Here is a 14,400-nt window from a genome sequence, read left to right as displayed (position 1 = left end):
AAAATTAACATCTGATAACTAATAAGAACAGAGAAGGGGTCTTTGGCAAATTCTAAAAAATCTGCCAAGGAGCTCCCTCCACCCGCCAGATGAGAGAAGGAGCAAATGACTTAAAAAAACCTCTGTAGAGCTCAACCCTAAGAATCCACTTAAAATACAGCACTTCCTTTTCACTCTGAATATGTCCTTAGTGCTACATCTGGATCTGCTTAAGAATCAAGAACGAGGATCTGGAATTTTCTCTAAGCTGGCACCTCACCTCTCACACTGCAGAAGCCATGGAGAAAACAGCTCTCCATCTATTACAGGGCAAGTTGCTACCCAACACCATATCTCTTTCAACCCTGACCCCCAAAAACAGCCCATGGAAAGCAATATATGGTTTAGCAACACATTCAGGATCCTGGGACCACTGGCTATATCAACTCATAGCCTGCTCACCAGCCAAGAGCAAACAGAATCACAACCAGCCCCAATTCCAGGGTTACTCGACAGCTTTCCTACGCTAATCTTATTCCTGAATCTGAGTCAACAATAGTGATCTCAGTGGTTTGGCAATTTACCCATTTCCTATTGGACAAGGAAAAGCTATTACTAACTCCACCCCACTGAAACAAAAACACTCAGAATTTAACAGTACCGTTCTTTCAAAATCAACCTCCAAAGATCTAGAATTTATTTATTCATGAGACTATAAATCTTCTGTTGGCAAGAGTTCATTCCATCCACACTACTGTATATTTAAGGGTCAAATTCAAAGTAGAAGAGCTGAGGCACCCACAGGAACACATAATCTCAAAGCCTGTGTCTGAAACCTGCCCCTTATGCTTATTCCGGAGACAAAGGGGAATGATAAGGAATGGAGCATGAGCTGCCATCAACTTGCAAGAAGAGTTTTGCAAGTGCCAGGGAGGGGAAGTGGTCCTTTGTTTCTAAAGTGCTACTGGGAAAATGAATTCCTAACAGTTCCTGGACAATGCAATGGTTCGGGTTCAGATGAGCTTCATTTACACAAAGATATGGCCAAAGCCACATAGAATAATCTTGGAGAATGACACCTTTTCCATGTCTGTTCATGAGATTACAGACCCAAATGTCTACAGAGACTAGGTAAGTGAGAAAAATTAGGGAAACTGGATGAGAAATTCTTTAATCCAAGGAAAATAGACTTGGTCTCATGTTGCTCTTGGTTTTTCCTTCTGCAGTTTTACTTTCAGATAGATACAAAGAACAAAGAATTAGCTCCCCTCTGTGGGAAAAACAACAGTGCAAGTGCAAAGCAAAAAGCTGCCACTTGTCTTCATGGGGGAGGTGGGCAACAGGGCATGGTGGGGACTGTGGCAGAACAGAGAGCACACACCCCACATAAAGGAAGTATCTGTCATTCAGCTCAACCGGTAGTTGGCATGTGGGAAGGCATGATCAGCAGTTAAAGATTTTTCCAGTTTTAAACTGTTGCCTCAAACACTATTCAAGCCAAACCAAGCATGTCTGTGGACCACCAGTTTGCAACTTCTGTTGTCTGTGTCTTCCTCTGAATCTATCTGAGCTTCACCCCAGGTCATCATTGCATGTTATAAAGTCATCCATCTCATGCATTAAGACCAACAATGAAGGATGCCTGTCTATATTCTTGATTCACCTTACAGTCAAACTCAGGAGAGTATCTCCAGGTCATCCACAAAGGAGGAACTTGGGCTACTTCCGTTTTTCTTCCAATACTCAAGGACGCAGTGCCATCACTGGAAGGCAATGGTAATTTACTATTTAGAGACAGAACGTATGAATCTGCACTACTATGCGTGCTCTGATGTAATAAACCATTGAGGTCCTTCTGCAAGACCTTTGTGCATGGGAAGAATTAATAATATGCCATGACAATCTGGGTGTGGTACAGGTGAGAGACAGAGGAAGTAAGAAACCAGAAGATGCTGCAACTGGCAGCCTCAAACCACAGGTAGATTTGTGCTAACCACTGTGCTAAGGACTTTACTTGTATTATCATTCATTCTTCACAATAACTGTATGAAGTAGACACTACCATTATTTCTTTTTTTAAAAGTGAAAAGGCTGAGACTCACATAAATTACTTGCATAATGTCATACCACTAGTAAGTGCCAAAGCCTGCACTTGAACCCAGGTGTGCCTGAATCTAAAGCAAAGCCCATGCTTTAATGACAATGTTGTACTGCCCCCCTGTGCATGTAGCACACATGTCCTGGGATCCAGAAAGACCAGAATCTCAAGGGGAAGAAGAAAGGAAGGAAGGAGGGAGGGAGGGAAGGGGAGTTGGAAAGAGGAGGGAGGGAGGAAGCAAGGTTCAACCCTCTAAGAAGTTTTTGGAAGTAGCTTCTAATCAATTATTTAGAAAGGATCTGATCCTCTCAGCACTTTGGGAGGCCGAGGCGGGTGGATCACAAGGTCAGGAGATCGAGACCATCCTGGCTAACACGGTGAAACCCCGTCTCTACTAAAAATACAAAAAAAATTAGCCAGGTGCGGTGGCAGGCGCCTGTAGTCCCAGCTACTTGGGAGGCTGAGGCAGGAGAATGGCATGAACCCGGGAAGCAGAGCTTGCAGTGAGCGGAGATCGCGCCACTGCACTCCAGCCTGGGCGACAGAGCAGGACTCCGTCTAAAAAAAAAAAAAAAAAAGAAATGATCTGATCCTAATAAATGAATGAATCATAACCTATTAAAGCCTGCAACCTTGGTATTTTTAGAGGAATGTTCCTAAAATAATTAGGATCATAGCAATAATAATAGTCTAAAAAGTAGGTATCACCAACCACATCAGATAAGTTCTTACATTTTTATGAGAGACTGAAGTCGTAAAACATCAGGAAGCCCAAAGACATCTCTGGCATATTAAATTGCATGGCTCTTAAATGCAACAGATATTGACTGAGTTCCTATTATGTGCCAGTCATGATGCTAGGTATCAGGGACATAGAAGCAAGCAAATGTTAACACACTGCATAAGGACAAGGCATTATTCACTGATGGGACGAGTGAGACTCAAGGAGAATGCAAATACCTGTTACTACTATTGATAACAAACTATGAAAATATAGCTTCTGTTTCATGTATTTTTTTTTTCATTTTTACTATTCTATCTCACAATCAACAGAAATGTACATAAGTGGAATGTACTGGTTGAACTGTTTCTTCTATCCAGAATTACGTAATAGCTAATTTTTGGTTTTGATTTTAAAAAGACAAACTCATCTTATATTTAGAAATTGGTAAATAAACTGGTATACTCAACCAATAAAACTCCATATTTCACCATGTAGACTAAAGAGTAAAAATAGGGTTGCCTCAATCACCCTCCCAATCAAGTCCATTAACCACCATATCCCATTCTTTGTTAAACCAGAATCAAACAGCAAATAGGCATGCTCTCATTTAATTAAAAGAAAAAAGAAAACTCAATGATAAGTTCAAACTACATGAATTCTAAGATTCCAAGAACTTCTCCACTAACTTATTTTACAGAAAAGCCAAAAAGCAATTCAGAAACTATGGTATCTTCCCCCAACTCAAGTCATGGAAGTCAGAGTCATATAACACCCTCTGAGGAAGGAAAACGCCATTTCCTGCCTGAAATGTCAATGGCATTGAGACCAGCACTCTAATCCAACCAGCAGGAAGGCAAAATCAAATATTATTTCAAACAAGGGGTGAGAAGGGGAGGGAGGGGAAGTTTGAAACCAGGAAAAATGGATTCACGTGTTGCAAAAGATAAAGGCACATTGCACCAGGAGGGAAAAGTAGGACTGCCAGGTTCTCAGCACACACAGGACAGTGAAATCACTCATCTTTTCTGCACCATCCTAAATAAGCCATTCCTAAAGCAAAGGGCCTGGCACTTGAGTTCAAAGAGCCAGGTAAAGGGTCATGTTTAAACAGAGGCCCAACTAACTGAGCATGTTTGTTTCTGCAAGAAAGTGGGTATGAATGATTTGTGATGAAAGGGTGGGAGGAAGGAATTTCTAGAGAATGAATGAGTCATTTAGGATACTCTTCTTCCTTTAAGGAATAATACTCACATGATTATTTTTTTCTACAGAAAACACACACACACACACACACACTCTTCTGTCAATGTATACAAGGTGTATATAGGACAGCTGATTTTCAACTGGACCTTCTAATAGTTACTAATACATACACAAAACTGCCATCTAGAGGTTGAATGTTGAAACAAAGTCTGTTACATAAGATGATCCTTTTTGGAAAACACATGATCTCACAGTCACACAATTTCACAAAGACACACAAATGCATGCACACACACCTCTTATCAAGCTAGAAGAAACAATATTATTTTAATTTAAAATTAATATAGTTTCTTCTTGAGGCCATAAATTGGAAAGAGAGGGCATAAAACTTTATCTTTATATGAAGTATGTATCAATAACAGGTTATCACATACACAGTTTGAAAATGGAATCTTACCCTAGCAGGCCCTTCGCACATATAACCTGAATGTACCTGTATTTCCTCTCAGCTTATAGATAACTTGAAAACTCATGACACTACAGGAAAAGGAGCACCATTAAGACAAAAAGCAGGCTCACAGGAATATCCACCAAAGCTAAGGTTCACCATCACAACAATAAAGTCCCAGGTTTTAGGGTATAGTAAAAAATTCAACAGCCATGTTTTCAGACATAAGACTCCATCAGAGGGGAATATTAGTGTGTTCCACCTTCAGAAAAAATCCTACAATGTAGTGATAACTCACCCCATCTTACAGATGTGGTTAAACCACTTACCCAGAGTCACACAGCTAGTAAGGAACAGATCCCAAATTCAAATTTAGGAATGCTCTTATCTTTTTTACCTGCATCATGCAGCCTGCCATACAAACATATTTGAAATGAGGGTGCTGAGGGTTCCAGGAGATTCTTCAGATCTTTCAAAAATCTTTCTGGCCTCCACTATTCTGACTTTCACCAACCTTCAATTTTCCTGGGTCTTTTCCCTAACATTACACAAATGCAGGTTACGTGGGCACCGGCTAAAATTTTAGTTTAAATAGCAACTAACTTGATTAAGCTCCTCTAGTCTCTTACACGATAGTTTACCATGGCCTCAAAGAAAATAATTAATCCATCTCAAAATTATGTCACCATAAAAAATAAAACTGAACAGCCATATGCACATATTACTGTATTAAAAGCTGCATAAAATGTTTTTCTGCTTCTGGAAGCAAATCACCTGAGACAGATATTTAGAATTGAACAGAGGTATATAAAACATACCTAATTAAACACCTAACCAACCAATACAAAGAAAAGCTTATTACTGTGCAAATGCAGGTTACCTGGGAAGAAGAAGAATAGAGTTGACAGCGGATGTGAAATGCTAGGTTGGGACTAGATCAGAGGAGAGCTACTGCCCTTTACCTATTCATGGAAAGCTTGCAAAACAAGGACTTTGGAATTGGTATGAAAGAAAATCAGATGAGGTCTGTTAGGAAAGTCCTATAGATTTGTAAACTTTATATCTCCACTGCCAGTAGTCTCTAGCATGTAGTAATGCTCAATAAAATAAGGAAGGAAGGAGGGAGGGAATGAATTCAGCGTATTCCAGTCATGCCATCGTCCCCTGTAAGAATGGAAGGGTAAAGTCCTCTTGTTTGTTACATTTCCCCCCAGTATTCTGGCCCTCAAGGTTTGCTGGAACACTCAACATCCTGGTGTTTATACCTTAGCTGCTTGAATATATATGAGCATTCCAAACTCAAAGGTAAGCTCCATGAAGACAAGTTTATTCTTGCCTTATCCCTTATTACAACTCCAGCACTAAATATCCTTGCCATCTCTAAGAAGTTATCCTTGCTGCCCACCTCTAGAGAGTACCAATGCTGGGAAAGGGGCACTTAACACACAGCATTTTCAAATGTATGGACATTGGTGAGAGTCAGCTAATCCCAGAAAAAAGTAATCATTTACTCTTGAGGGGCAGTGTTTACACTGCCCCTCAAGAGACTTTATTGATTCAGGGAATCAGAAAAAGTTTTATTTTTCACATGGTTTACTAGGTCCTCCTGGAAAACACTTGAGAGAAAATATCCACGTGTCACTTACATCTGTGAGAAATTTCTTAGAAATAAACAAATCCAGGGATGCTGGCAAATGACTAGTACCATGATTCTTTAGCCTAAACAAATATTTTCCCTATATTTGCTCATGAATTTCCTTAAGACACTGCATGACAGAGTTAATTATTCAAAGTGACAGAACACAGACATGAGCAAGTACTACCGATTCACATCCTGCTACCACTAATGGCTGCTTTGAAATCATGTCCCATTTTTTAACCCAGAAATTTTACACTAAATCCTCTCAAAGAGTTGACACATTTTGTAATGATCAATCTAGTCTTTATTCAATTAACCAATATAAATTATAAACCTTCAAATGCTTGGTGCTATGGCAAAGTAATACAAAAGCACCCAAGAATGCTGCTTTATTAAAGAATTAAAAAATTGATTTTTATTTTATTTTACTGAGATGGAGTCTCCCTCTGTCACCCAGGCTGGAGTGTGGCGGCGCGATCTCAGCTCACTGCAACCTCCATCTCCTGGGTTCAAGCAATTCTTCTGCCTCAGCCTCCTGAGTAGCTGGAATTACAGATGCCTGCCACCATGCTCAGCTAATTTTTTTCTGTATTTTTAGTAAAGACAGGGTCTTGCCATGTTGGCCAGGCTGGTCTTGAACTCCTGAGCTCAAATAATCCACCTGCCTCAGCCTCCCAAAATGCTGGGATTACAGGCATGAGTCATCACACTAGGCCAAAAAAGGGTGATTTTTAAAAAGCTAATGAAAGCTTAGGCTATCATCATGTAAAAAAAAAAAAATAGAAAAGAAAGGAAGAAGGTAATTTATGTGAATGGGCTGCTTTGTGAAGTGGGGTTCCTTGGCAATGGGATTGTTCAAGCAGTAGGTGTTGAGTTATCCATTTAAGGCTGCTGGGTGCATGAGTGCTGCTTCATCGAGAAAGGCCCTCCCTATTCAACACTGTGTTCATTTCCTGGGGCTGCCGTAACAAAGTGCCACAAACTGGCTGGCTTAATCAACAGAAATTTATTGCTTCACAGGTCTAGAGACTAAAAGTTCAAGATCAAGGGTTACTCCTGAGGTCTGGGAGGAAGAATCTGCTCCATGCCTCTCCTCTAGCTTCTGGTGCTCTGCTGCCAACCTTTGGCATTCATTGGCTTGTAGGTGCATCACCTCGACTTCTGCCTTCATGTTAACACGGTATCTTCTCGTGTAGATGTCCATCTCTGGGTCCAAATTTCCCCTTTTTACAAGGACAATGGTAATATCGCATTAAGGCCCACCCTAATGACCTCATTTTAACTTGATTTTCTCTATCAAGTAATCTCCAAATAAGGCCACATTTTCAGATACTGGGGATTAGGACTTCAGCATATGATTTTGGCAGGGATACAATTTAATCTATAACTAGTATCTGCTAGGAAATTTTTTTAAATTATCCTTTGGAGCATGTTGTGGCCATACCACACAACTACTACAAGTTACATTTATTTAAAGCCATATCATATTATTAATGCTAGAGTCTTTAAACTGAATTTCAAAAGAAATCAGAAGGAAACTTCGAAGAATCATTACATTGATTGGGCTGACATGATACCTTGATCCAAGAAGTTTTCAGTTTCAGATTGAAGAAATACAAAGAATTTATACAAACTTTAGCTTTTCAATGTTAGGAACAATGAAATCCTTTTGAGGGAAAGCAGAGATATGAAGAGCTAATATTAGTCTGTGAAACATTTGCTCCATGTAATCCCAGGGTCCTCAGTAGTTCAGGTTTGAACTTCCCCCCCAAAACTAGTTCTGAAAAAAAGGAAGGCACTAGAGGAAAGAAATTAGAGGAGATGTGGCCTCTGAAATCATGTAGAAGCCAATACGACAGGGTGTGGACACAGAGACGAGAGTATAGGTCTACTTTTTCAATATCAAAGGTAAAAGAACTTAGATATGTAAGAATTAAAAGTAGATTTCTAGAAATGTATTTGGTTTTAAAAAGGATCCTCAGCCGGGCACGGTGGTTCACGCCTGTAATCTCAGCACTTTGGGAGCCCGAGGCAGGCGGATCACCTGAGGTCAGGAGATTGATACCAGCGTGGCCAACATGGTGAAACCCTGTCTCTACTACAAATAGAAAAAATAGAAAAATTAGCCAGACGGGGTGGTGCACGCCTGTGGTCCCAGCTACTCAGGAGGATGAGGTAGGAGAATCACTTGAACCCAGGAGGCAGAGGTTGCAGTGAGCCAAGATCACAGCACTGCACTCCAGCCTGGGTGACGGGGCAAGACTGTCTCAAAAATAAAACAAATAAAATAAAATAAAACACAAAATAAAACAAAATGGATCCTTGACACATAAAATTCAAGAACCATAGATCTAAATCCCATTGACCTGCATTAACACTTAATTTGATTTTCAGCTCATTCATTGGTCAAAGAACAACAACAGTTTTCTGTAGGACTTACGTGTCAGGGATTTGAGGATTAACAAACTGACAGCAATGTATTGTGATACAATGAAAACAATTAGCTGACAAGTGATACTACTGCTAGGATATCTCCTACTCATGCTAGCTGTCCTGGATTAAAAAAAAAAAAAGAGTGTCACCTTAAAAATAAAAGGTGGAGCTGGGGACAGTGACAGTGGTGTACCTATCTTCTCAACTACTCGAGAGCTGAGGTAGAAAGATTGCTTGAGCCCAGGAGTTCAACTCCAGCCTAGGCAACATGAGGAGACCCCACCCACCTCTAAACAAATAAATAAAAGACGGAAGAAAAGGTGTACAGAAACCAAAAAACCATTCATGGAACACCTACTCAGTGCCATGTGCCTGTCACTGTGCTCTATCTGCATTGCCTCTTTTAATTTAGTCACGTGAGGACTTTCTGAAGGTCACAGAGGAGTAGATGTAAGAAGAGAGGCAAGTTTGCTGCTTCAGTTCATTGTACTTTATATTGTACAGTTTCATTGTAGTTTATAATGCCAAATGCATCTGACAGGGTGCCAATAGCACTTCCCAGATTTCACAGCCTGAAAACTGGACACTGCGGTGTCTCTGAAATGCAACCACCAACAGCTCTGAGCTCATCACTGGAAAATGTTTCTAAAATATCTGAAGTTTAGGCCAGGTGTGGTGGCTCACGCCTGTAATCCCAGCACTTTGAGAGGCCGAGGCAGGTGGATCACCTGAGGTCAGTAGTTCAAGACCAGCCTGGCCAACATGGCGAAACCGCATCTCTACTAAAAATACAAAATTAGCTGGGTATGGTGGTGCACACCTGTAATCCCAGCTGCTCAGGAGGCTGAGGCAGGAGAATTGCTTGAACCCAGGAGGCAGAGGTTGCAGTGAGCTGAGATCGTGCCACTGCACTCCGGCCTGGGCAACAGAGCAAGACTCTATCTAAAAAAAAAAAAAAAAAAAAAAAAAAAAATCCAAAGTCTTGAGGCACCAATGTGCCCTGGAACAGGCTCCTACGAACCTCAGTTCAAATCCCACCTTAGCCCTGAGTAAACGGCCTCACCACCCTACACTGCAGATTCCTCAGCAGTATGGGAATAATGGAGGACCTACCCCCCTGGGTTGTAGTGAGGATGACACAAAACAAGGATGAAAGTGTTCAGCTTATAGGAAATGCTCTGATACTACCAGTTGCCTCACTCCTCCTCCGTTTTCACATCCTTTAAAAAGGCAGGGGTTTTATTGTGGTGGTTGTTTTTGCCTTTTGCCTGGTCAAGTAATCTGTCTCAGAGACTAGAAATCACCTTTCCTAGCAGTTACATTCTCCTCCTCCATACAGGTAAGCATTCAGCTCCTTAGTAGAGGAGCCTGAATTTTTTTTGTTTTGTTTTGCTGTAGTTGCTTGTTGTGATTTTTCAAATTAGGAAAATGTTTTCATGTGCTCTGATGAAACTGTATTGTGAAACACATTGTATTTAACATACCAAGTAGTAGTAAGAATAAAGGACAACTAAAAAGCTTGAAAATATGGATTTCAGGGTCTCAGTCCCAGAAAGTCGAACTGTGTGGGTGTGGGACAAGCACCAGGAATCTGTAACTGAGTGCACGTGGTTTTCACCACAGTAAAATACATTGATGTACGGTAATCAACTCACAATATTGACGTCCTAGGATATCACCTCCTAAAGGCTACAGCTTTTGTTACAAAATAACATGATATATCAGCATTAAGTATAAAGGATAAATGTATTCAATCTTAAAAATCCACAATATCCCATATTCTAAGTCACATACTTCACATTTCAACATGTATTTGTATCTTGATAGAATAAAACATTTCTAGTTACTACATAAATGTTTGTGTATTCTCCAGTTAACATACTCCAGGAGTACCTCGAACCCTTATGCGATTAAATATAACCATCCCCTCTTTCACTTCCACATTTCCTAGGTGCTAAACTTGCATTTTGATCCTCTGCCTCTCTGGTCCAGCAGGTGGAGCTGGGGAACCTGTGGAAGGCAGGACAGCAGGGCATCTAGCAGCAATCGCCTCCTCGCTAAAGGACATTGGTGAAAAAGGAAAGTACAGGAGTCTTCAAGAGAAAAGGATTCTGGGCAGAGTTCCCAGGGAGGCAGCTACCCAGCGCATGAAAATGCCTTTTCCTTCTCTACCCGGGCCCCCTTCTAAACAATGAGGGGAAAAAAAACAGAAAGGCACTGGGGTCAAAAAAGGAGAAAGGAGGAAAATCCTGCTGTACTGTAACCTAATCTTTGGGACCTACATAGAAAACTGAGAGGAGGTGTTTCCTAGGATGGTCTACTTACCTCCTGTTTATTAAGAGGAGATTCAGGCCAGGCGTGCTGGCTCATGCCTGTAATCCCAGCACTTTGGGAGGCCAAGGTGGGTGGATCACTTGAGGTCAGGAGTTCAGGACCAGCCTAGCCAACACGGTGAAATTCCGTCTCCACTAAAAATACAAAAAATTAGCCGGACATGGTGGCGACTGCCTGTAGTCCCAGCTACTCGGTAGGCTGAGGCAAGAGAATCACTTGAACCCGGGAGGCAGAGGTTGCAGTGAGCCGAGATCATGCTACTGCACTCCAGCCTGGGTGACAGAGCAAGACTCCATCCCAAAAAAGAAAAAAAAAAAAAAAGAGGAGATTCAGTACCCTCATCTGAACCATGACTGAAATCTCTCCACGCCATGCAAAGGGAACCAGGGACAGAAACTCAGGAGCAATCGACTCGCAAGCCCACTCAGTATGCTGAATGTGACACACTCGCTCTTTGCTTATGATTGGGACATGCACAGCTGTTGTGGGAGTCATAAAGGAGGGAAGGTGCTAGGAAGTGCTGGCAAGGGTGGAAACAAGATGGAGGTGCCACAGTGAGCTTTAATCGCCTAAAAAGTCACTCTCCACAACTTCTCGGGAAACTTCTGAAGATGAAAATACAAAAAATAATTCGGCTTCAGAAAGCAAATTTGGGCTTGTTTTCAATCTGACAGAGAGCTGCAACACAAAGCATGCCCTCTTCAAAGCAGCTCTGCAGCAGATGGTTATCTCTAGGAACTGTGCATTTGATGAGCATCACAGGTGGCTGTACTTCCATGCAAACAGATCTTCTGAACCTCCTTCAAGGATGCCAATAATATGAATTCCCTTCAATCACATGCTTAGAAAAGAGAAGAGAGATGCTTAAAGCACCAAGGTTTAGGTTTTGTTTAAAACCAATAATAACCAAATTTGGTTTGGGGGAGGCTGTTTGCAATTCCCCTTTGCTACCCCAATTCAACCTATCCTCCAACCCTACACCCATGCCATTCTTTACCTTCCCCTCTCACACCTCTACACACAGTAAAGGATATGTACCTCTCTGTGTTTAGAAGTGAAATACCAAGTCTGAGGAGCACACAGGATAAGCTATTAGCAAAAAAGAATAACAGCTAATACTTGTTGAGCACTTATTATCTGCCCCTCTGCCAAGCATTTTACATGCATTATTTCCTTGAATCCTTATAACCATCCTGGGAACTTCATTTTCCAGGTGAGAAAATCAAGTTTCCAAAAGATTAAATAACTTGCTCAAAGTCACATGGCTACTAAGCAGCAAAGTCAAAATTTGAACCCAGGTTGTCTGGCTTGACAGCCAAAGGTGTAATGACTAAATTGCTTAAGAGATGCAGTTAGTTTCCACGAACTTCTGATACAGGCTAAGAGGGCATGCTGTCTCCATGGGAGGCCTAACAGCCTCCAGCAGCCCCAGCAGCCTGCAGTGCAGAATAGACACCTACCAGAAGAAGGCAGTGCAACCCCAGGCAGTACTCAGTCTCAGGATGCCGTAGAGCCAGAGAAAGGTGGCCACAGGTGAACTTCCCAGGGAGGGGTAAGTACTGGCTTGATGAAATGGTATAATGTTTTTTTAATAAAAGGGAGAGATTAAATGGCATTATATGGAGTATCATGCTGAGATTTAAGGATCTTGGTGCTAGCATTCCTGATCTTGAACAGGCAGCTCAAATAAGCTTAACACGTGGGTTTCATTGAAAAAATTAACCTGTTGCCAAGTAAAGTGTCTCAAAGAATTGGAATGTTGTCAAACTAGCTTAACACCACGAAATGGTACAACTTAATGAGAGACTCTATAAATCTCGAGGAATACAACACACGGCTCTCTCCAAAAAATTGTGATTTCACAAGTGGTTTGGTGTCTTTCCTGGGCACACACACACATTGGTAGGTGAAATGTAACTAAAAGCTGTTTTTTTATTTGAGAAAAATTTCTTCCATTCCAATGCCTTTCGAATCATTATACTAACTTTTTCAGTTAAAAAAATTCAAATAGCTGATACAATCATGCTAAATAGTTTTCTTTAAAAGTCTACTCAATCTCCTGGAGATACAACACACATTTCTGAGCATGAAAGCACTAATATTAAAGTAAAACAAAACCAAGCCAGTGATTCAGTGCTGAACCCAAAAGATAGGGAGGCTCTAATGATTCTCGCAAATCAGCAATGGCCTGGATCCAGCACCCTGGACATAGATGAAGGGATGTAGAAAGAAAGGAAGGAGGGAGGGGGAGAAGGGAAAAAAAGCTGAAAAGCTTTGACTGGAAAGAAAAAGTAAGATATAGAAATTCAGCTCTATTTGCTCCTGAGAAAAGCGTGCTAGCTACTCACCTGTCTACTGCTTCCACATCAAAGCAAAACCTCTTCTCAATGGAGTCTGTTTTCCGCCGTGTGCAGGATTTGAGGGTAACTGATTCATCTTCTCCCTAGTGGGAACACACAGACTATCAAGATGAGGCCAGAATGGGAGCTCTACTCCTCCCAGGACATACATGACATGTAAACAGGAGCAATCATTTCATCTTCTCAAATCTGAGTGCTCATGACCATGGGCAGTGGAAGGGTGACTATAAACCTTTCCAGGACAAAGCCTCATGCAGCTTACATTTGTCCACCATGTTAGACTTGGACCCAAACATCTTTAGTACGGGTGGATCATGATGGCACCGCATCAGTCCATGGTAGATAAATGAGTGTTGACACTGTTTTAATTTGCAGGTTTGATAAGAGTAGAAGAAGATGGTCTCCTCCTAACTCTGAGCTTCTATGATCTTGGGTTGGTCATCACTTCTCCAAGAAAACCTTCCTGGACCAGAACAAATATCCCCAGAACGTGTGCACAAAGCACCATGTACCTCTCCCTCCATCACAGCACTGACCATAGCTGAAACTGTGCATTGATATAGGTGATGAATACAATAATGTCTCTCTCTCCATTAGACCACAGGACCCTGAGAACAGAGACTGGGTCAAATTTTGCTTACTTTTGTCTCCTGAGCCCAACTGGATCCTAGAAAAGAGTAGCTCCTCAATAAATACATTTTAACAACTTTACTGACATATGATTAAGGTATAAGCTGTATATGTTGAACTGTACAATTTATATATTTTGATGTCATATACATCCATGAAACCAACACCACAACCAAGCCAGCAAACAATTCCATCATCCCCAAAAGTTTCCTTGTATCCCCTGGCAATCCATCCCTCCTCCTAGTACATCCCCAAGCAATCACTGAATCTGCTTTCTGTCACTATAGATTAGTTTGCATAGTCTATAATTTTATATAAATGGAACTACACAGTATGTGCTCTTTTTGTCTGGCTTTTTTCACTTAACGTAATTGCTTTGCTATTCATCCATATTGTTGTGCATATCAAGAGCTTATTTCTTTTTATTGCTGAGTAGTATTCCATTGTTCAACTGAATGCGACAATTTCATCTCATAGCACTAGTTTATTGCCCAGAAACACAGAAGTTGCTGTCCCTGATTTCTTCTTACTGTCACTTAGGAATTTGTTAGG

At 41.2% G+C, this 14,400-nt stretch overlaps 1 protein-coding gene across 10 annotated transcripts in view; it reads right to left on the bottom strand.

Moving 5' to 3' along the window:
- The window catches only part of ARHGAP26 (Rho GTPase activating protein 26), a 454,090-nt gene that overhangs the window by 297,525 nt on the left and 142,165 nt on the right, over window positions 1-14,400 (bottom strand). For all 10 annotated transcript variants that reach the window (XM_054487310.2, XM_063665239.1, XM_054487312.2 and 7 more), the window contains exon 10: window positions 13,207-13,301. In XM_054487310.2, coding sequence (XP_054343285.1) covers window positions 13,207-13,301 — 95 coding nt within the window. The remainder of the gene's footprint in view (window positions 1-13,206; window positions 13,302-14,400) is intronic.

Source organism: Pongo pygmaeus, chromosome 4 (genome assembly GCF_028885625.2).
Source record: "Pongo pygmaeus isolate AG05252 chromosome 4, NHGRI_mPonPyg2-v2.0_pri, whole genome shotgun sequence".
Lineage (NCBI taxonomy): Eukaryota > Metazoa > Chordata > Mammalia > Primates > Hominidae > Pongo > Pongo pygmaeus.
The sequence above is the reverse complement of the archived record's forward strand: the minus strand, read 5'-3'. Positions and strand labels throughout refer to the sequence as shown.